Raw genomic sequence first — 23,589 nt, forward strand, 5'->3', positions numbered from 1 at the left:
CATATGGGAAATACAATGTGTTAACTGGTGAGGTTGTTGCGTTTATACAGGTATATAATTATATGGGCTCATTAGGCTGGGAAAGTTAGATTTGCAATGTGTAATAGCTACATTATTATTTCTATTAAATTGTGCACAGGCCAGGCTACATTATTTTAGATTGTAGTTCCACTTTTGCTGTGGCAATGTATTGTAAACATGTGTTTTCTCATGCCATGATGCCAATAAAGCTATTTTTGTCAGCTACTCAGCTTTGATTTTCCCTTTATTCTCACCGCAGAGCACAGCAGCAGACTCTGGGGTGGGCCTACAGCACTGCAACAGGACATATAGGGGGACTGCACAAACCCCACCCCCGAAAAAGTTTGCAACCCCCAGTTAAAAGTGTCAGTAAAGTTTCACTAACCCACACTACCGGGGGGGCCGGCGTCTTTCCAGGTTTAGGCCCGATTGTCCAGAATGGAGAGCCGTTATGCACTTTTGATTTTGTGCTTTATTCCACTGTGTATATCGGACGTGCCTAATAACGGTTTGGAGCCTTATGATTTTCTGTTCGACGCAGCAGTTGAAGCCTACTACAAGAGCGACTGGATGTCGGTTATCCTTCACATGGAAAAGGCTCTTAGAAACAAGGCAACAGTCCGTAAGGTGAAGGCTCATTGTCGGATAAACTGCGCAAACCAGACCACTTTCGGCGAACCTCTAGTCGGCCTTGGTGTGCTGCCAGTACCAGGCGCTGGATCTGTAGAGGATCTGGGCTTTTTCCAGAGGATCCTCAAACGAGCCGACTGTGTGAACTCTTGTGAAAATGACAAACTCGGACCACCGACTATGCATAAAGTCAGCGAAGAAGTGGAGCTTGAATTCAGAAAGAGGTCGCCATATAATTACTTGCAAGTGGCATATTTCAAGGTAATGTATCATACGTGCATCATGCTACTGTACGCGGCGAGCAGACGATAGTGACAATCATAACTTAAGAGATGCGTCACAGACACGCATTCACATGTTATTTTGAAGGCTTAGAACAGCTATATAGACGTATTTGATTTTGTGTCAAATCAACAAAATTCTGTCAATTTTAACATTTACCCGAACTAATCTTTCAGCTGGGGATAAGTGCCCCAACCCCCAAACCAGAATCCATGCCACGTCTTAAGGTGGAGTCTAGTCTAGCACAGTTTGGGACACATCACTAAATCTACTGGTCCACACAGACCCATTCTCACCGCGAGAGTGCTACGTTTCATGCACCTCAAATCACGACACAAAATTATAGTGTTGAAAAAAGACAAAGCTGGAGGGATGAGAGTAGATGCAGTTCATCATCAAACACTGCTGAAACTGCTGCTAATTTGACTCTTCTCAGTTCTACCTACCTTCCACCAGAGGGCGGAAATTGTGAAATCAATTGGTTGAATTAAATTATGCACTGTTGAACATCCTCTACCGTACTTTATCAAGATTGTAAAGTGTAACGGTATTTTAACCTGAATGTTCATGTCATACAATAGCAACGGGGCTAAAAATATACTGTACCAAATTAAATTGTCACCCATTAAAGTCTGTATTTAACTTCTGGGGTCATGCTATGGTGGTGTGTAGTGTAGTTTAAGTTGCTTGATTCAATATTTAAATATTTGATATTAATTTTCTTTTAGAAACATAACCCTACTAACCTTGTTGGAATGTAAATTACATTCCCTCTCTTTCTTGTAATAGTGCATTCCATTATGTAATGCACGATTCATAATTCATTACCATCATGTTTGTAAACTCTAGTAAAACAGACTTACTTATATGGATTATTTATTTTACAACAAAGCTAAGTATACTAACTAACTATAGTCAAAACAAAACTATAAACAACAACCCTGTATAGGTACTATTCGGTAGCCCTATTTTATGTGTCTGTTTTATTTCTGTCTGTTGGCAGATCAGTATGCTGGACAAGGCAGTGGCAGCCGCTCACACCTTCTTTCTTGCTAACCCGGATCACATGGAGATGAAACAGAACCTGGACTACTACAGGATGATGGCAGGAGTACAGGAGGAAGACTTCAAAGACTTGGAGGCCAAACCTCATATGGTAACCCTGAACCTTATGACATATAATATGGCATTTCACCCAATACATCTGCAGTTTTTTCATCTCGGCTTGTAGTACAGATGATTATCAGAGAGAGGTACCACAGTAGTAGCCAGGCCCAGTGAGTGGCAATACTAGATTGTTATCCGCCTGGCCGGGGCTCCAGATCTAGCATTTGCCCCTGTGTGTGTTTCTCCTTGAACGCGATTAATCTCACAAACCGACTACACTGATCAGCATCAGCATTAGGGCTGTCAACTGAGTCCAGAAACATTCAAATTCTGGTCTTATTTGCAGAATTGTGATTATATTTGATTAGAGATGCACAATATAATCGGTAGCATATCTGAATCGGCCATATCAGCAATAAAAATACCATACTGGTATCAGATCGGTCTCAAAATCATGCCGATTATTTTCACCAATATTGATCACTCAATAATAATGTGACCGCAAATGGCTAAATTCTACATTTAATTTGTAGAATTGGCAGATCTTATTTTTATAACGTGTATGTTTCTGTCTCACAACCTCGCGGCCGTTACTTGCGTTCGTTTCCAACGTTCTGTTCGTGGTTCAATCACTGTGTTTTGTTGTGGCTTTCCTGCTGTCCATGCAGTTAACTCATAACATGAGCAGCTGTTGTCGCTTCGAGCTGCGGTCTAGAGTGGCCGCGGTGCGCTAATATTGTCTTCATAGGAGATTACTTCCGGTTGTGCGGGGCAGGGCTTAGGACTGGAGGCAGCCAATCATGACTAGGTCGCTACTACGTGATTGGCTACACGAGTGGTGCAGACTCCCATTGGCATTTCAGAGTACCATTAACTTAGGGGGCAGTCAATCATGACCAGGTCGCTAATAAAAACGGGCCTGTTGTATGTCAGGTTTCACCTGACAATATTTACACCAACATTGTGGAAGTAGTGTTCGTCTCATTGGTCAAGTTTATAAAGTTTGACTGGTGCGCTCTATATAGACACTACTATTATATTACTAGTGATAGTCTGTGTTAGACAGTGTAAGTATTAATATTGGGGCATGCCACTTGGTGGAGATGGAGATTTGCGCTCCACTGAGTGCAGTTAACCAGTTGAAGCCACTGTACTGGGTATATAATTTCAGGTCGTCATTTAAATCATGCGTTTCCAGCAAGATAGACCAGGCTATTATTCATTTGAATTCACAATTCAAGTCTACTACACTTGAATAGCACAGTGTACTACACTGTGCTAAGGTGGCACTCATGAACAGGTTGCCTTTTTATCCTGCATACGGCATCATAATGTGATGCATAATCTGTAAAATAATGGAATTATTTGTTTTTGGTTGGCAATGCATGGCATTACCCCCAAGAGCTGTACCATCTCTAAGGTAAAGTGACAAAGAGAGTAGAAGCTAACTTCTGGCCTATCAAATCTTCTCAGGCTGAGTTCCTACTGGGAAAGCGTTACTACAGTGATGACTCATTCGGTCTGGCTGCCGACCACTTTGAAACATCTTTAGATGAGTACTTCACAGCAGACAAGGAGTGCAGAGCACTTTGTGAGGGACTCTATGATTATGACGGCTACAACTACCTGGAATACAGTGCTGACCTCTTCCAGACCATTACAGGTGAAGTATATACAGTAAAATCTCTTATGTTGTAATATGAAATAATAATACTAATGCTAAACTTTATTTACGGTATATAGCACTTTTGTTTCATGACATGAAAATGCAGCACAACGTTCTTTACAGGGCAGGAAAGAGAAAACGTAACAAGCAACAAGCACGTAACCGCGTAACTAGCAAAAACAGAGTAACATTAAGACAATTAAACAATTGCAAAGAGCATAAAACGGAAGGAAATTAGGCAGAACAATGAGTACATGAATAAAAACGGAGAGAAAGCAAGTGTGAAGAGGTGGGTTTGAGCTGTGCTTTAAAAACATCTACAGAGGGTGCCTGTCTAAGCTGTAGCGGGAGTTTATTCCAGGCTGTCGGCCTGTAGAAGCAAAAAGCTGCCTCACAGTATTTCCTAGTCGCCATCTTTTTAGGCACCTCAAGCGGGCCAGCAGTTGAGGGCCTGAGTAGGCGGTTTGGGACATATCTAGGCAGGAGGTAGGAAGGTGCAAGACCAAGCTCTACATTTAGACTTTAGAGCTTTATAAACTAATATATATATATATATATATATATATAAAACAATTGGGAGCCAATGTAATGAGGCTAAAACTGGAGTAATATGTTCTCTCATCTTAGATTTAGTTAAAACTCTAGCTGCCGCATTTTGAACAAATTGCATATATCATATCTGCCCTGGGTGGAGTGACTGCTAAAGCTGTATGTCCCTAAGGAAAATGGGTCGGCTGACGAATTGGTACACATTAAAGCTGTATCAGCCCTTGATATTACCAATCAACGTGGGCAAATGTGCTACTTGTGCACTTAACTATAAAGGAATAAACCAGATAAAACGTGGAGAAATGTGGCTGCCAAACATGAAGGCTATGGAACCACAATCCAGACACTGCTGTTGACAGCAATGTTTCAATCTGGTCCTATATTAAGCTGATCAGAGCAATGGTTACTGTGTTATGGCTGTTTTCTTGAGACTTTTGTAAATTAATAAGGCTTAAAGTAAGTAGACTTTGGAACCAAATGGATTCCTGGGCCATAGGGCAGGAGCCTATCTCCTGTTTCTGTAGCGTGAGGCGGCTTGATACAAGTACATCCCCCAGCCATGTTGTACAAGTAAACCCCTGGACATGATGTTAGTATGTTGCTGGGATGTACCCCCTTGATACTTAGTGCCAAGCAGAGAGGCTTTAGGTCCCATCCTTATAGTTTTTTATATGACCTGGTATGATCTTTGTCATTTACTACTATTGTTTGGATTTCATGGCAGTGGATCTAAACCTTTGTCTTGTCTACATATCTCCCTTTCTCAGATCATTACATGCAGGTGCTGAACTGTAAGCAGCGTTGTTCTGTAGATCTAGCCAGTACTGCTGGTAAACCCAAGCCTTTTGAGGACTTCCTCCCATCCCAATTAAATTACCTTCAGTTTGCCTACTACAACAGTAAGTTTCACAGTCACCTTCTATTAATTTGACGCCATTACTTTATCACACTTTTCACTGTAAATATTGTGTGCATATTTTTAATTTCTTTATTGAAACAGTACTAAAAACACAACATTCTTGTTTAAATAGGGACCTCCTAAAGGCTTACAGCCTTACACCCTTTGATATACATGCATTGGGCGTGGGAAATCTGATTTACATGTATTTGTGCTGCTTAAACATCATTGAATGTAGCTGACAGTCGATACAGAAAAAATGTGTCTGGTGAAAAGAAGCAGCTAGTGTCTTGACGTGTATCGGAGCGGACACTTGTTCGTCTACACCCTCCTAACGAACCAACAAGGCTGGTCGACCATGACAAGGGACTACAGTACAAGGGGAGGTGGAAATTGGCAGACTAGATTGTGAGAAAAGGGGTGGAAAAGCAGGAAACAACAGGACAACAAAAAGGATTTCACATAATTATTTCACTCCTCCCTCCCTCCATTCCCCCTGGTCTCCCCTAAACTTTCTCCTCTGCTGTCGTCCCACTTGCAGGTGAAAAGTATGAGAAGGCCATAGAGTGTGCTAAGACCTTCATGCTGTTCCACCCTGATGATGAGGTGATGAAGCAGAACCTGGCTTACTACTCTGCCGTGCTGGGGGAGGACAAGGCAGACACCATATCAGCCAGACAGGTAGGTCACAGAATCCAAAGCACTTCACAGTGCTGTGGGGGCAGGCATTTTTAGACTGGGTCATCCCTGTGGGTATTGAATCCCTATACCACATGGACACAATGGTGGGTTAATGGTGTGTGTATGCACACACGCACGCCTGTGCACACACACAAACACACACACACACACACACACACACACACACACACACACACACTGATTTCCCTCTGTCTTTGCCCTTAGGTGGTAAAGCAGTACATCCAGCAGTCTTTACTGGAGAAAGAGCTGCTCTACTTTGGTTATGAAATCTTCGGAATCACCTTCGTAGACCCAGTGGGTTGAACCTTCATTTTGTTCCATATCACTCTTGTTATCAAATGATTTTCACACATCAGTAATGTTCTGCCATGCTGTTAAAAATAAGGGTGTTATTGCGTCTTTCACTGTGTCTTGCGTCTTTCACTATGTTGTTGTTTTTCAGGATACATGGACTCCTGCAGATGTCATGCCTCAGAAGCTGAGAGACAAGCAGAAGTACGATTTTTGTTTTACATTTGTTTGACTGCACAATGTGGTGCCGTACAAGAGCTCATTTAGGCTTGATTTATGCTTCCTTGAGTGTGGTGTTGCGTGCCAGAAATAGCCGATCTACAAGCTACCAACGTGTCGTGCCGTGACGTGTAGTGAGCTTGTAGATTGGCTATTTCTTTTGCATGTGACACCGTTCTCAACACTCTTGTGTTGTCTGTGTCAGGGCAGACAGGGAGACTGCTGCGAGGATTACAGAGGAAATAGGGAACTTGATGAAGGAAATAGAAACCCTGGTGGATGAGAAGACCAAGGATTCGTCAGAGTTTGCGAAGATAATAGCCCCCCGGGAAGGTGAGGGTGTGAAAATAGATTTCCCTCAGAGTTATTGTCTCTAACAAGCATGTGTGTGCGTGCGTGAGTGAGTGAGTGAGTGAGTGCGTGTGTGCGTGCGTGCGTGAGTGAGTTAGTGCGTGAGTGCGTGTGTGTGTGGGTGCAGATCAGCAATTCATGCATGTTGCTTCCTTTCCTCGACATTCCTTGTCGAGGCAAAACATTGCCAGGAATTTGTTTTGTACTGGTACATATTTCCTCACCCTTTAACGCACCACTTCCTCCACACCACCAGGTGGCCCTGTGCTATATGATGACATCAACGTTGCCATGACATCGATGCAACTGAACGGGTCCCAGCGGGTCGTGCTGGATGGAGTGATTACTGACGATGAGTGCCGTGAGCTTCATCGCCTCTCCAATGTGAGTTGGCACAACATCATTTGAAAAATGTATCGTATAATCAAATAATTTGCTGGTATGAAAGTTAAACAAATTGCAGCATTGATACCAACCATTAATTAGATTGCAAAGTTGGATCTGTAAAAAGACAGGAATTAAATCCCTGTTATAATCCCATCGCACGTAATGTATTTCTTCCATTCTATGTGTGTTTGTTGTTGGTATTGTGTGTCCCATATTTGTTGTATGATGATGTGTGTATTTCGCAGGACGCAGCTCTGAAAGGTGATGGGTACCAGGGGCGTCCATCCCCTCACTCCCCCAATGAGTTGTTCCAAGGAGTCACCGTCCTAAAGGCTGTAAAGGTGAGTCGCCCTAAAAATCTAAACTATAACTGCTACGTGTATTCATAGTTATGCTTTTGTACAGAATGTTAAGGTTACTGCCTCGTTCCACAGCTGGGGCAGGAGGGTAAGGTGCCCTTGAAGAGTGCCCGTTTGTTCAGTGACCTGAGTGAGAAGGTGCGCAAGATTCTGGAATCCTACTTCCATGTGGAAACTCCTCTGTACTTCTCCTACTCTCACCTGGTGTGCCGTTCTGCCATTGAAGGTTAGTCAGACAACAAGAAACACCATTGCATAATTTCATTGTGGAAGCGAATTGTATTTACATGATGTTCAGTATCTTGCATAAGTAATAAGTATTCACCCTCTTGGACATACATAAGTTGCTATTGACAGGTCCTATAAATTAATTACGCGAGGCGATTGGAAAATTGGCGTTTTCTGGAGCAAGGATGGACGTTGACTTTGCTCGCTAGCATTGGCACTATTACTGTTAGCATCCAAGATGGCGACAACCAGGACATAGTAAAAGGCCCCATATCACTCAAAGTGTTAAGTGTTATAACTTCAATTGGTTTAGTTTAATTTGATTGTTTTACCATTGACCAAAATACTTTCACTGAAGGTGCAACATGGGTTTTATTGTGACACAAATCAAATGTTAAAAAGGTATTGCAGTATTGAGTTAATAAAGATGCAAATCATGACCGCCTTGGACTTGATTGCAATCTGCTCTATTGTTAAGAATTTCAAAATGTACAGTATGGGGAAAAGAAGAGTTCACATTATGTGACTTTACATGTTTCCACTTATGCAGAGAAGCAGGAGGAGCGTGAGGATCTGAGCCACCCTGTTCATGTCGACAACTGTCTGCTGGTCTCTGAGCTCAATGAATGCATCAAGGAACCTCCTGCATACACACACAGAGATTACAGGTGAGCAAATGTACATGCACTCTGCAGACTAAATGCCAACATTGAGTGCTGATCTCAACAGGCACAACAAATGCCAACATTGAGTGCTGATCTCAACAGGCACCACAATACATCACCTGCTATTAACTTGTTCTTCCCTTCCAGTGCCATCCTTTATCTAAACGGTGACTTTGAAGGAGGAGATTTTATTTTCACCGAGTTGGATGCTAAAACAGTTACGGTGAGTCTTAAACTACTTTTATTTTAAATAAAGTTGGTTCCTTCCTTTTCTTTACATAATTTAGGTACTTAGAAAAGCGTTATATAAATCTATTATTCTTAATATATATGTTATTATTACTTCCCTCATGTATGTGAATAGAATATGTAAATTTCAAGTGAGCTGAAGAAAGTTTAAAAACGGTCGTCAACTATACAGCAGCATTTGATGCCAGGGATATGTTGTACTTTATGTATGTTTGATATTATTTATGTCCTCCCAGGCCAAGGTGCATCCGCAGTGTGGTCGAGTGGTGGGTTTCGGTTCAGGAAAGGAAAACCCCCATGGCGTTAGAGCTGTTACCAAAGGCCAGAGGTGTGCTGTAGCACTCTGGTTCACACTGGACCCTGCCCACGAGGAGAAGGTAAATGTACCTCTGGCAATGTTGTATTTGTTATTGTCAGTCCCTAGTACTATCCCTGTTGGTCACCTGTCGTCTCATTTATGTTCATTTGTGTTCATGCCTCATTTGTAGCTGACAGGTAGGCTTAGTGATTATTGAGTAACTATTCCATAATGGTAATGTCCTATATTCAGCTGTGTCTAAAACCCTCGTCTCGACCAGAGTATAGTAGTAACTAAACTAACATGTAATATGTGACTCTAGGAGAGATTCCAAGCTCTGGAGATGTTGAAGATGTTTTCCACACCTGTGGACGAGGAGTTCTTAGCAAAGGATGCTGAGGACATCTCAGCCCCTCAGCCACCAGCCTCTGAAACAGCCCCCACTGATCAGCAGGAGACGGCACATAAACGGGAAGACAAAATGGCTGATCAGTCAATCAGCATGGCTGAAAATCTAAACGAAACACCAAAGGAAAAATCAGAGGAAGAAACGGTGGGAAAAACGACGGATACGATAACGCCTATAACGTTATCAAATATTACAGACACCAAAACCGGTGACCAGGGTAAGGCCAAAACGGCTAAAGGTACGGCTAAAGAGAAACCTGTGGCTAAAGAGAAACCTGTGGCTAAAGAGAAACCTGTGGCTAAAGAGAAACCTGTGGCTAAAGAGAAACCTGCGGCTAAAGAGAAACCTGTGGCTAAAGAGAAACCTGCGGCTAAAGAGAAACCTGTGGCTAAAGAGAAACCTGCGGCTAAAGAGAAACCTGCAGCTAAGAAACCTGTCGCTAAAGCAAAACCAGCAGTGAAAACTAAACCCAAGCAGGCCGACAAAACGGATCCGAAGCTGGAAGCAAAACAGGCAGTGAAAGTGGATGTCAAAAAGGACCCCAAAGACTCCAAGATCGACAACAAATCAGACTCACAGAAACACAAGATTGAGCTGTGATGAACACAGTACATGTGACTAAGTTGTATCTATTTTTCTACTATTTGGTGCAATTCAATGAGTTTTCCTCATTAAAATGTGTTTAAGATGTTGTCTTTTCAATTTGACGGATAGTGAAATACAAGGCATACTGAAATAATAAGGTATAAAAAATATCATTGCTGATGTCAATCAAATGATCACTCCAGTACTATTTTTGTATTGTATTCTTCTATGCAGACACCCAAAGTTGGCCCAAAGTTACTATAAGTGTCTTTTTTGTTTCTCCTTTTACTTTTTATTTTATTGTTGAGAGGAAGACTAGTCCCACCACAGAGAGAAAAAAAATATCTCAGGAGCTGTTACTCTGTGGAGAAACTCATCTCAAATCAGTTGTGTGAATTTGTGAAATAAAAGTGATGTTTTTAAACTATGACCCGCCCAGTTTTTAACCACTTAAACCCTTTAGATTTAGTAAACTGGACCTGAGTTTGCTCTGTGCTTTTCCCCCTCTACATCAGATTTTCTATTTTTGGCTAACGTTCTCCCCAGAATAAGGTTCTGGGGTTCAAGTGGTTAAGTAACGAAACAAAAAAAATACATTATTATTCTAAACCAAAATATGCAATACTTTACACAAACACTGGGTGGCAGGATGGAAGCATCATAAACTATTAGTCAGCTTCAGTAGAAACCATGCACTGGTGCATTTGGAGTTCATGTCTTTAAGTAATTTTGTTGTACTGCAGTGATTTTACTTAATTTGAGAATATTTTTAAAACGAAATGATAGGTATATTAATACCACCTAGATTTGGTGTATGTGTTGGCATCCTTGTGCATGCCACACCAAGTCTACCAACATGTCTGTTTTCTCTTGGGACACTAGCTCTTTGCATCCTATTTAGATTCAAACAACTCCACCCAAAGATCATCTGCCTGTGCCACCCTCATTGTCATTTTCTCTTTAACATGACCACTTTTACTACCTGGCTCTAGTATAGTCTAACTCTAAAACATCAGTTTCTGAATATTGACATGGTCAACTCCTCTTTCTTTTATCCTATTCCAAATAGGATTACAATTATATTGGACTTTCCAAAACACGTTTCCAATATATTTGGCATCACAAAAATGTAGCATAAATTACCTCACTCGTGCTCAGTGCCCATGTTTTAAATTTTGGTTTATTTAGCCGTGATCACCCATTCATGTCGAGACTTTTTTGTATCGGTTATTCCTAGAGGCTGTGGATGCAGTAGCTATGACACTGTTCAGGGTGTGTAATACAATGCCTGTGTAGGTTTAGCATGTGCATGAATTCATGCCTACACAGCAAGTCAACAGACACACACACATGCAGCACGACCAAACTATGGCAATACATCTTGATTCACTTGTTTCTTGACATCTACACACTGGCACAGCTAAACAGACTGAAACATTCTAGTTATCCCAGATAGTAAGAGGGAGGCATTTGACAGCTCCTCTGTTGCACTGCATATCAAGCCCTTTACAAATTGTGTCTGTGCGTATATTTTACGTCAAATGCTTAGTGAAACATTCCTTCAACTCTGTGCAAACATTGCGAATGGAGCTGACACAGAGCCTTGTCTCTAACCAACATGGCTTCATGCAAATGTACACACAAAATGCGCCCACCCCACACACACACACACACACACACACAACACGCGTGCTGGTGCATATATAAACACACCATAAAAACACAATAACAGGCAATTTCTCAAAGAATGAATTGCAGTCATTTTAGCCCAACTAGGGGTCACGGCAGTGTGTTGGAGTTGGCAGAAAAATGGTCCTTTTACTGTGCGGAAAGCTGTGGTCTCATGCACATGCATAGCAACTATCTAGCATAATGCTATTGTGTGTTTGTACTGTCACTCATTTCTTTGTGTTTTCTTATCTTGTGCAATTCAGAAAGTGCAAGCTATATTATACATTGTCCTGTGATGGTGTTGCTTGCTGTGAATAACAGATTTTCAAGATTGAAAAACTGTTGGCGAGCAATATAGACAAAGTATACATTAGGCTAGAGAGAGATACTCACACAGGCTTTGTCTTTGTGTATTTGTGGTATTGCTTTGACCATTGTTTCACAAAAACATGGAGGGAGTGGGTCAGAGAGAGAGAGAGAAAGAGAGACAGAGAGAGACAGAGAGAGAGGGGGGGTAAGAGTACAGTAGTCACAGAATACTAGACAGAGATTGGTACAACTGTCTCTGATTGTTCTGCCTACAGTCACACAACACTTTGAATGGATGTAGCCTTGAATCAGCATGAATAATTTTCACTTTTCTTTTTTAACAGTCAATGTACCAATTATACAATGTTGTATTATAGCTTGTGTATGTGTGTGTGCGCGCACGTGCGTGTGTGTGTGTGTGTGTGTGTGTGTGTGCGTGCGTGTGCGTGCACATTACATTACATTACTCTGGGACAAGGCCACATGATTTTTTTCTTGTTGCCATGGAGACATAGCGGCCATGGAGACGGCGGTGCAGGATGGGGTCGTGCACAGCGGGACACTGGGCACTCAGATTAACTTTGACTCTGTGACTCGGGAGCAGGGAGAATAAAACAGCAGGCTAACAAGGACTGACATGCTCTCCCCTCTCCCTGCTCCTCTGGCTCAGACCTGGGGATTGAAAGGAAACTTTTCATTGTCCAATGTTTGGCCTCAAGGCACATTTCAAGATCAGCCCTTCACTTATCTGTGTAAGCCCTCGCTGAGCCCTCTGGGATGTGTGTGTGTGTGTGTGTGTGTGTGTGTGTGTGTGTGTGTGTGTGTGTGTGTGTGTGTGCGCACATGCACTTGTGTGTGTGCGTGCATATTGGCCCGTTTTTTATATGGTGAGTGCAGTACAAGCACATTGCTGAGGTTCTGTATATACTCGAAGTTATAAAGACTATTTTAAGGCCAAGGACGGAAGCAGAGACTTCCATAACATTATACTAATAAGCCCATGGTGTCCTTTGTTGGGACAAGAGGGAACGTCTATCGTTGTATCCCTTAAAGTCCCTCTCAGACTATATCAATTTGCAATTGCAATTTTCCTGTGCTGTTCATTCAGTTTGTAGTCTACAGCACAGTGGACATCTGGGCCTTAGACGGTACCCTGATGTACGCCTCACAGAGGCTCACTCCCGAGACTGTAAGAAGGCGTGAGATTCAAAGACAACGACGGAGCTGTCAGTTCCCTTGCTGTCCATCGCAGCACTGCCCGGCCTCTTGTCTAAAACCAACCTTGTGTTAACGGGACAGAGGGCTCTATTGTTTTTGGGTGGCTGTTCTGACGGATGCCTGGCTGATGACTTCAGCTCTGCCATGAACTGTGTCCTTATTCTCCTATGGCTGGGATCACAGCTGTGCTGCCCTGGGGATGGGACCAGGGTGGAGGAGGGTATTGAAGGCTTTATAACAGTAGAGATGGATCCAGTATGTATGGAAAGACGCCGAGTGGTGTAGTAATTTAGTTCTCTCCCAAGACCACATTTTGATGGTCTTGTCTCGGTTTCGGCTGCAATTGTACATGTTTTGCACATATCTCCAAAGTTGGCTACTGCAGTTTTCCAAGATGAAGTGTCAGAGTGTCAGTATAAGAGTGCTAAATAGTTTTTGGATTATTATTGAATTATTATTAGTTATTTGAATAATTGCATAATTGTTTGATTTAAAATATTTGGCTTATTTCAGATTGTTTTTTCTCTACATACTGGTGTGAATACAGAAAAATACTGCAAAATACTAATTTTGTCATCATCAGCACTCATCTGCTTTATTATACAGAATTCTGAGAAGGCATTGTGAAGGCAGAAATATACTGTCGGCTATAGCAGTGTTTCAGATCAAAAGATTGCCTTCTCTATAGTGATGTAGGCCTACTGTGTTTGTCCCCAGTCTTTAGGTGGTCATGAATACAGCATTAGTTGTTTCTTTTATGGGACAGGGTCACCTTTTGGGGTTAAGACTTTGACCTACAAGCAGCATAGTTCTGAGAAAAGTGCAATTGTGAGTTCAAACGAGGATACTAGGCATAATGCCAAGACTGAGAATATATTCTGTACACCTTGGGCCATTACATTTAACCACTTAAGCCATATACTTAATTGCATGATGAATAGTGAAAACAGACGATCTAAGATCACTGTCAGGACGCAGGAGATGAATCACGCAGTTTAGAAGCTAGTGACTGTCAGGAGCTGACCCAACACCAGATCCAGAAACTGGTCTGTGGATTTGTTAAGGAAGCAAACATCCTTCCTAGTCGTCATGAGTCATATGCGGGTGAACCCTACAGTGAGAACAGCCAAAATAACCTTTTACTGACCCAGGCAGTGACCTTCTTAAAAAGGCCCCCACAAGCTTCTAGGTGATCATGTATAAGACTACAGTGTCAGAGGCATCCTACTACAAAGTATTAGGATCTGTGAAATGTACTCTCTTTTGAGAAGGCCTTGAGAGCTCTTTATGGACGTGGGGGATATTGCAGGGCGGTTAAGTGTCACTATGATATATAACGCTATACTCCTTCGAAGAATCACCTCCAAACTCTGCAGCGCTCAGCCCAATATGCCACTGGCAAGTCACCAATAGGCCCTGGGAGAACGGCAGTGATTCTCGGAGGCCCTTTGTTCTGTCAAATGAAGATGTCTCGCCTGGTTGTTATGGTGATCACAGGCTAGGCGATGCTTGGCTTTCAGCCACCGTTTTACACACCGAGAGAAAGAGAATGCAGAAAAGTAGAGGAGTTTAGGGAGATGAAAGTTAATAATTACGCAGAAGAATACATTGTGATTAATGGTAATGATCCACTAGGATGGGAAAATAAATGAGAGGGAGAGAGAAAGGGATTTTCCTTCACGAGACAGCATCTACATGTCATCTACATGTCATCTACATGTCACATTTTTGGGAAAGCAGCCAATGAAAAAGCAGGAAAGAGTGTGAGAAAGGTTCTGAACTCTGTTAACTTTCCACTGGACTATGTGCACAGTGGCAGTTTGAGTGACAGCACCATGTCCTGAACTGCCTAATAATAATAATAATAATAATAATAATAATAATAATAATAATAAATGGTAAATGGTTTACATAGATTGTGCATTACATTCACCCATTCACACACACATTCATACACCGATGGCGGCAGAAACCATGCAAGGCAGGAGCAATTAGGGGTTCAGTGCCTTGCTCAAGGACACTTCGACACTAACTGTGGGGGAGCCCGGGTTCGAACTGGCAACTGGCAACCCTCCAGCCACTCTACCCCTGAGCCACCAATAAAATATAATTTGTAACATACATATTTTTATAATATTGTATATGTCACATACATGTACACATGTATGTGTGTGTTATATCTATATAGGCCTACACTATTACTGTACATATATAATTAAATTTGTATACCATTTCCATGAGGGGGAAAGTCTATACTTTATCCTACTATGATTGGTATTTTTGTGAACAAATACAATTCAAGTTACTCGTGCACACTCATCTATAGACATTCCACACTATATTTGTATTGGACCCAGTACCTGCCCGGGCTATCCCACGGCAGTCATGACCCTCTGTTTACATCCAGCAGCACAAAACATGGAGTCCCAGACAATTCCGGGATTGGTAGAAGTAGGTAAGAGGTGGGACTCAGGCAGATGACACACATATGTGAATATGACCACTGTGGAATTCAACCCACTTTGCTGACAATGTGAAAAGAAGTAGGCATGAGGCATGGGCAAGGAAAGAGGGAGGAAGTTTGGTAGTTCTCAAAGTTGGGTCTGGTGGACCTGCAGATGTCTTAAAATAATAAATACATAATAATATGTACCGTACTTATTTATGTTTTGTACAAAAACCTTAATATGGAGTGGAGCTAGTTTTGGAAGGTCAGCAATCGGTATTCTGGGCAAACCATATTTAAACTGTGTCCATTTTTGCTCTTGCATCATATGCTCAGGGATGAGAAACCCCAACCCTGAGTCTGACCCTAGCGGGTCAATGCCAGAGTGCGCAGATAAAAGGAAAGATGTACTGAAAGCGGGGAAAGGTCAGGGGAAGGATTAACTGGAGTGTGGCGAAGAAGTTGAGCGTGGGACCATGGGTGCTAGTGTAGGTGTAAAAACAGTAAGGGTGAAGGGGTGGATGGTAGAGAGAGTGCAGAGAAGGGGCAAGAGGAGATAAAATGTCTTAGTTACAGTAGGACATTGCAGTTTGTGATGCAGATGATTGAAGAGTCACAAAGTGAAGAAATAATGAAAAAAATAAAAAGTGTTGTTGCTGTTGTTGCAACCGAAGACAAATTTCCACACGTGGACAATAAATTAAACTAAATAAGTGACGTTCATTTGTATAGCATCTTTCTAGAGCAGTGTCATGCATAAGAATACACATATTAAAATATAAAACAAAGATTATTAATAAACAACCAAAAATTGTACAAACAACCAGACACCCTACGCCTGGGTAACAGCAGACTGCTGGGTGAGCGCTGGCGCTTTGGCATAGGGGGTCAGATCAACATATGGAATGAATTCTGTACTGGCTATATATGGAGCGTGATCAACTTTGACCAGAAAATGCACCATTAGAAACAGGTATGACCAGGGTTTATGGCCATACTGTATATAGCATGTCTCCATATATCTGTAGAGCGTGTCACGAGGCGTAATGGACTAGCAACCATATGGATTGGAGGCGTTACTGACCGAACAGGGTTTTGCAAGTTTTCATAATAATCTGCGACCTTCGGTCGCAATTAACAATCACACCTTTTAAAGGTGTCAAAATTGTCTGCATAGTGACGTACAATTGGCCGAGGGAGTTCCAGAGTTTAGGAGCCACTATCAATGACTGCATCACCTTTCAGTTTAAAGATGGAGTGCCATGATTTCTTTCCACCCTAAAACATGATCATCAGGTCTTATTGTTATATAAGGAGTAACATGGTAAATTTATATAGCGTCTTTATCCAAGGCGTTTTACATAGATTGTGCATTACATTCACCCAGTCACACACACATTCAGAGACTTCTGTCTCCACGACGATACCATGTCATCTTGGGTCACTAATGTAGTAGGAGTTGTCCGACCAGGCAGAGCTCTACTCTATGTGATTGTACGTGTATGTGATTAAAACTAGGTGTAGGTGAGAGATGAAGACTTTAGGGCAGTCTGCAGGGGTTGAGGGCTGTTCAGTGTTTGGTTAAGGCCAGATGGCAGCAGAATTACATCTATGGCCTCTGATCTGAGTGCTGTGTTGTGAGGAGCCGGAGGAATGCCTGTCTTCTTTTCTTTGCTCTCTTGGTGAGCGGAGACTCGGAGGGCTAATGTACAATGGTAGATTAGGACCTACATTCCCTGTTTAATCTCTCTATTCTTCTCATACTCAGCTGTTCTGACTCAAGGAGTCAGGCCTCAACTCATCTACCTCCCACCGTCCTGTCTGTTGATGTTGGTCTAGCATACACCAGCAAGACACCTGAGGGCGAGAAGCGACCTCGCGCTAAAGGGCGTGCACGTATCCGCCTGGGTGACAGCAGACTGCTGGATGAGCACTGGCTCTTTGGAATGGCGGGCCAGATCAGCATATCTGCCTAGGTGACAGTAGACTGCTTGGCGAGCGCTGGCGCTTTGGCATGGGGGGTAAGATCTTAATTCCTGGGCCTGTTGAGAACTCTAGTTTTCGCCGGCTGCCAGGCACGGCTGCACTAATAACTTTGGGGCAGGTCCGTCTAGAGTTTAAATGGACAGGTATCAGTCAAAAGGGAGACATCGAAGAGGAAGGATGGATAGGGAAGGATCAACATATGGAATTTCAGAACAGGTCGGCTCCATATATGGAGATCTAAGGGTTTGAGGTTTGAGGTCAGATGTAGAGTTGCTGGCCAATGTTGATGACATCAGGGATCTCCATATATGGGCTTAATATTGATGACATCCCTTCCCTGATGATGTCACGTGATGTCACGTGCTCTCTCACCCCGACCAACACACTGGAAATGCACAATTCCATAGTTAACTGCGACCTTTGGTCGCAAATATACACACACATACCTGTACATAAATTGGTATTTGTACGCCTAGTACAAAACTGACCAGTAAGGTGAATCACCTCTTGGTCAGAACTCGCTCGTGTAGAGTTTCTTAAACTGTACAGAGAAGCCCATGAACGTAATATGTGTTAATGTGTGTGTCCCTGTCTAAATTGTATTTAGGCAATCCGTTCTTCCAGTCATATTCTCATGTTCCTTTATGTTTAACCACCTCAAAGTCTTTGCTCAAACTTAATTACTGTAGTGTAGTGGAACTGGGGACATGGGGGACAGGGGGGGGGACATGGGGGACAGGGGGGGGGCACTAGGCCGGAAAAGTTGTTTCTTTTTTGTTTCTTTTTTGAGGGGGGGGGGGTCGCATATTGGGGGAAGCATAGCTTTCAGTAAGCTCCTCCAGCACCTCAGTCAGTGCCCTATTAGAGGACTGGTCCTCCCCTCCCCACGTCAAACCATTAGAACCGCTATTGAAAAAGTCTCACATCCCCCACCCCACTTCCGTGATTTTCTTTTGAGGGGCTAGTCCTGCAGAGTGCTCTCAGGACTAGTAGGAAATGGAAAGAGCACGGACGTGCAGGTGCGTAGCGTACGCAGTAAGACGCAAGACAACAGGAGGGAATGCCAAGTGTAGGAGGAACGCCTTAGAACGGTGAGGGAGATTTGGACGTATACGATCAAAGCTGTAACGACGGAAGGTTTAATTAAAAAGGCTTTCGGCCTATAGGACTAGGTAATTAAAGCAGAATTATTGATGCCTATACTTGTTGATTTTGTGTTTCTGTAATCAAAGTATTATCTTCTTATCACTATCACTATCACTGTTGGTGTATAAAATTGTCTGACGAAAAAATATAGTATTAATACAATTACAGTGCATTCACAGTAATGGCTGTCGCTCATGGAATGTGGAGGAAAGTGGCATGGACAATGGAAGAACTGCGGCAGGAGGAGGAGTGAACGTGTACTCAGGCTAATTAGAGTGTTATGACACAGCAGGGCCTATACAGTGGCAACTGGAAAGGGTGGACGTGACAAGACGAGGGGGAGAAGGAGGGGAAGGGTGGGACAAGAGAGAGAGGAGAGTGGTGGGAACATGCTCTGGACGTTCCTCGCTCTGGGAGTAGGCTGGGTAATGGAGGGTGGCTCCTCCATAGACATAGAACCACTAGAGTGGGTCCGCACAATATCCACATGAAAATGACTTCTGTCTCCACGACGATACCATGTCATCTTTGATAACGAAATGCTGCCTGTGCCCCCCGCCCCTTCACATTGCTACTCGTGCAGGCACATAAACAATGTGCATAACACGTTCAGAGTGACCATTTCTAGTCACAGCAGGTCTACAGCAGTGGAACCCCCTGGGAGGTCCTGTATCGTTGGGAACTCTCGTCTCTTGTTAGTCACGACATGACTCCCGTCTTTGATCAGCTCAGCTGACTCCTAAGCTCAGCTTAGTGCTGCAGGGGTCTGGAAAATATGGGGAGAGGGCGAGAGGAGAGACAAATGGAGAGAGGGGGGGGGAGTGGGTACCCACTGAACCATGCCTCGTTTAGTGAGAAGTTTGGTTACAAGGGGTGGGTGCCGTTGGAGGATAATACGTAGTTCTGAAGGTCAACAGGTGGAGACCTGGGTGGAGAGGAGGGAGCTGGATCGTCCGTCTGCTCACACGGTTCATGGCCACCATCACCGGGAAATTCTGACCTGACAACTGAGCTGAAGCGAGGCATGAAACAGAGGTTGGCTATTCTAGTCAGGTTTAGAAAACACAGGGATGAAAGACTCTCTGTCTCTGTGTCATTACAAGCCCAAGACTTTAACATTTTTGGAAATGGTAATTATTACATTTGGCAATTAGGACATCACTCAACAACAATAACCTCACTGGCCATTCATGCTTCAAAATTAGCTTATTTTTCTAGTTTTCTAGACAGCACTCAACCAACATTAGGGAAGTGAAACACTGTTTAACTGCTTAATGAGCAGAGCCAACAGTCTCTTCAGAACCACTTGAGCTTGACCACAAGAACTCTCCGTGGGGCCCAGACATACATTATTCATTTCCTGCTTAGCTAGCATTCATTCAGATGTGCCATCTTCTCTGCACTCTTGTTAGGATGAAAAAAAGTACAAATGGCTCAATGTAAATGCCAATTAACTTGGGACACTGAATGTGCAGGGAATTCATCTCCAACTCATAATGTATACATATTATTATAGCCCATAGTCCAAGGCCACAACGAAAAAGGAGAAACCACACCTGCTAAAAACTGGTGTTGACTTAAGAAATTAATTCAAGTTTCCAACTCAAACTGGCAGGGAAACATGCTGCCCACTTTAACTAACAAAACACAACAAAAACTAAGGTGCTCTTCTGTGGCTGCTCCTGCAACCTGAGCCTGAGGAGAAACAATGAGGAGAAAACATATGTTACAAACAGATCAGGTCTTTTATAGTGTTTGAGAAGACCAGGTGTCTCCCCTTCCTCTGATTGTCTCTGGCTCCACCCTCCAAACCAGCTGCAATGGAAACTAGTTAAGCAGTAATCACTACATTTACAATTTAGGCATTTAGCAGACGCTCTTAATCCAGAGCGATTTACAGTAAGCAAGAACCAAAAACATGGTAATACATCAAAACATAAAAGTCAACATGAATCCTATGTAAGTTTAAGAACCTAACAGTGGAATATCTATCTAAGGAAACTATATGTGTTTATTTTTATTTATTTGGATCCCCATTAGCTGTACCTTAGTAGAAGCTACTCTTCCTGGGGTCCACACATAAAATACATCATATGAAATACATTTTACAAGACTGTAAGAAAAACAGTTAAAAAAAAGAAATAGGCCTACAACTAAATATAAAACAAGTGATTAATAAATATAACATCACAACCATGAATACAATTTCAGTTTGAGTACCGTTACAGTATGAAAGATTTTAAACAGTGTTCAATGTGTTGACCATCATCAAAAAGCAAGTGACATGTGTATACACTTTAGAGTGCTATGTCTACATAAAGTGCTATTTAAGTTACAAAAGTTGAGCCTGTAGGAGGTCGAGGCCATGCAGGGCAATAGTCTGAAGAGGTGCGTTCTCAGACTGCGGCGGAAGATTTGGAGTGAATCTGCAGTTCTGATTGTAATGGGAAGTGCAGGGAGCGACAGGGAGCCAATAGAGGGTGCGGAGAAGGGGAGTGACATGTGAAATTTTTGGCTGGTTAAAAATCACATTAATAAACACTAATAGAACATCGTTTTGGGTCATACAAAATACCCTTGTGTTTTATTATTATTCTTATCCCTTTAACTTTTTTGTGTTGCGCAGCGCAATGCAGCGCAGTGCACAGTGCACTGCAATGCAACGTTGGCAGTGGAGCACCTTCATTGATTAAAGAAGGAACATTTCGGCCTGGGCCGTCACTCCCCCATCACTCCCCCATCTCACTGCATGTCACTCCCCCATCTCTCTCCCCCATTTACTGTCAGCCTACTGTCTGTCCCTCTATAAAAAATATAAAATAAAGGCAAAAGCGCAGCCATTACTGAGGTGTACCATTAAGCTGATTAGCTACATCTGGCCTACAGGGCACTGCTCCTGTCCAATGAGATAGACACAGGAGAAATCTCCTCCAATAATGTTTACATGTCCACATGTGCTTCAGTGTAACCCTGACAACTGACTAATCTCATAGCCTTAATCATGTGTGTGTGGTTCGGAGTCTGTGCTGCTAACCACATTTGCTGATTTCCTGCTTTGGAAAGCCAAAGACCTGAGGATACTGAATGTGTGTATCTACATTGGCGGCGTCTGTGGTGCAGTTGGAGGTGGGTTCAATGATACGAGCAGTGAGAACTTTGGAGAAAGTCCAACGAGGATGTATGATCAAGAACACCTTGAGGTAATTTCATGACATTTTACACAAACGTAGAAGTAGAAGTATAGGTGGTCAAGGTCAGAGTGACCCCATTTTCCTTTCCTTTTCCTGTTTTGTGTCAAAAATGTTTTAACAAATGTGGGCCCTAACAAATTAGACCAACCACTACACTACTAACATAAAAGTGGGCTAAACAAAGACTACCATTTAAACAGTACAAATAACTACAAACTATACCCATACAACACTAACTAAGATTAAGCAATGATATTACAATCCACCAATTACAATTTCACCAAACCCTAATAACAAAAATCAAACAAATAAACCCCATGCCCCTTCCCAGGTGCATAGAGAATGTTGTGCAGCCACTTTTATCCAATCATCTCCAGCAGCTTCTCACAGAACTCAAACGGAATCGATTTTAAATGCAAATTCAATAACTTGCAAATAGAACAACTTAAAGGAGGACTTCACTATTACGCAGTTCCTTTTTTTTTCTCCGAACAAGATATCAAATGTTTTAGTTTTTATTAACGTGAAAATGGCTTCTATTATTGGAAATTGGAATAGAAGGAAATTGGAATTTTTAGGTGGATTTCTGAACTGTCCACAGACCACAGCCCTCCTCTGAGACACAAAAATGAATTGTACCATATTATCGCGAGCATTAGTGAGTACCAATTGAAGATAGGTTGAATACAATTAAAGTTAAGTTAAATTGTTAAATGAAATGTAACAATTTGTTAGAATCTGGCCCCGAATTTGATTTTGTAAAGGAATTTACAGTATTTTACCTATAGTCCTCCCACATAGGTAGGATAACGATAGCAATGGCTTTGCACTGATGAAATCGGGTAGGACGAACGCATAGTTCTATTTCACTGTCAATCGTCTTTAGACTTTTGGATGGAAATCTTCTCTCACGTTTTAAAAACAAACCTATACATTGTTGTTTCAATTGTCTTAAACAATACACTGTTTCTCTCTTTTCTAAGTAGAGACCTTGAACCATGAAAGAGCTCTTGTTCAAAAAGGAGTATGACTCTGTCTCCAGATAAAATGCTCTTTTTAAACCTTGATGTACTAAATGTCCTCTGTGCTGTACATTCAAGGATGGAGCCTGCACTAATGATTGATTACACAAAAGTGTGTATGCACCTGCCCTCTGTAACATTTGATTATACACACTCTGTCTGTAGTACTTATACCACACGGCTTCATTTATTAACTTTTATAGCAACGTAATTATTATTGTATATAAGGTAGTTTGTCGCATGTTCCAGGTCCTAAATGTGTTGGCCAACTTGGCCCACCATCTAAAGGCTTAGAAAAGACTAGCCAGAGGCTAAACTTACTTTTTACCAGACTTTTCATGACACTAATTGAGGTTTCTTTGTCGAAATACATAAGCCTGAGATTTGAGAGTGTGCTGAACCTTTGCTGAATTTTTATGTGTTCTTTAGACTTGGGTGCAAATGACTTTCAATTCAATCAATTCAGAAATTGAACAAATGTACAAATGCAAAATTACATAATCCTCTTCAGTGTTATGTGCGTAATTTTAGTTTACCGTACTATGGTGGTCACTGCCTTTCCCGAGGGCATGAATGGACAGTAACACTTCATGTTACTGACCTGTGGTGAGCTGCAGTTAGCCCCCACAGCCATATGTTGTTATAATAAATCCAAATTGCACCTCTCCAGAGGCCCTGTTGAAGCACCCACCATCACCACCTCC

At 42.3% G+C, this 23,589-nt stretch overlaps 1 protein-coding gene across 1 annotated transcript; it reads left to right on the forward strand.

The window, feature by feature from the left end:
- The first annotated feature begins 348 nt into the window (after positions 1–348).
- p3h1 (prolyl 3-hydroxylase 1) lies at positions 349–10,323 on the forward strand. The gene is made up of 15 exons (XM_080773087.1): positions 349–912; positions 1,937–2,089; positions 3,514–3,703; positions 5,023–5,154; positions 5,695–5,834; positions 6,060–6,149; positions 6,298–6,350; positions 6,571–6,698; positions 6,973–7,100; positions 7,349–7,444; positions 7,538–7,688; positions 8,241–8,358; positions 8,503–8,578; positions 8,841–8,981; positions 9,225–10,323. Exons 1-15 carry the CDS (start codon positions 460–462, stop codon positions 9,909–9,911), a joined length of 2,736 nt encoding a protein of 911 aa, XP_080629213.1. The 5' UTR covers positions 349–459; the 3' UTR covers positions 9,912–10,323.
- Positions 10,324–23,589: the final 13,266 nt, after the last annotated feature.

Source organism: Protomyctophum bolini (assembly GCF_963924005.1).
Source record: "Protomyctophum bolini genome assembly, chromosome: 2".
In the NCBI taxonomy this organism is placed as follows: Eukaryota; Metazoa; Chordata; class Actinopteri; order Myctophiformes; family Myctophidae; genus Protomyctophum; species Protomyctophum bolini.

What these genes read in the sequence shown, in the direction of transcription:
- p3h1 (XM_080773087.1), top strand. Translation starts at nt 460, where the DNA reads ATGGAGAGCCGTTATGCACTTTTGATTTTGTGCTTTATTCCACTGTGT. An exon ending in TCAGTTTGCCTACTACAACA is followed by an intron (nt 5,155 to 5,694) that starts GTAAGTTTCACA and finishes TCCCACTTGCAG; the next exon opens with GTGAAAAGTATGAGAAGGCC. An exon ending in AGCTTCATCGCCTCTCCAAT is followed by an intron (nt 7,101 to 7,348) that starts GTGAGTTGGCAC and finishes TGTATTTCGCAG; the next exon opens with GACGCAGCTCTGAAAGGTGA.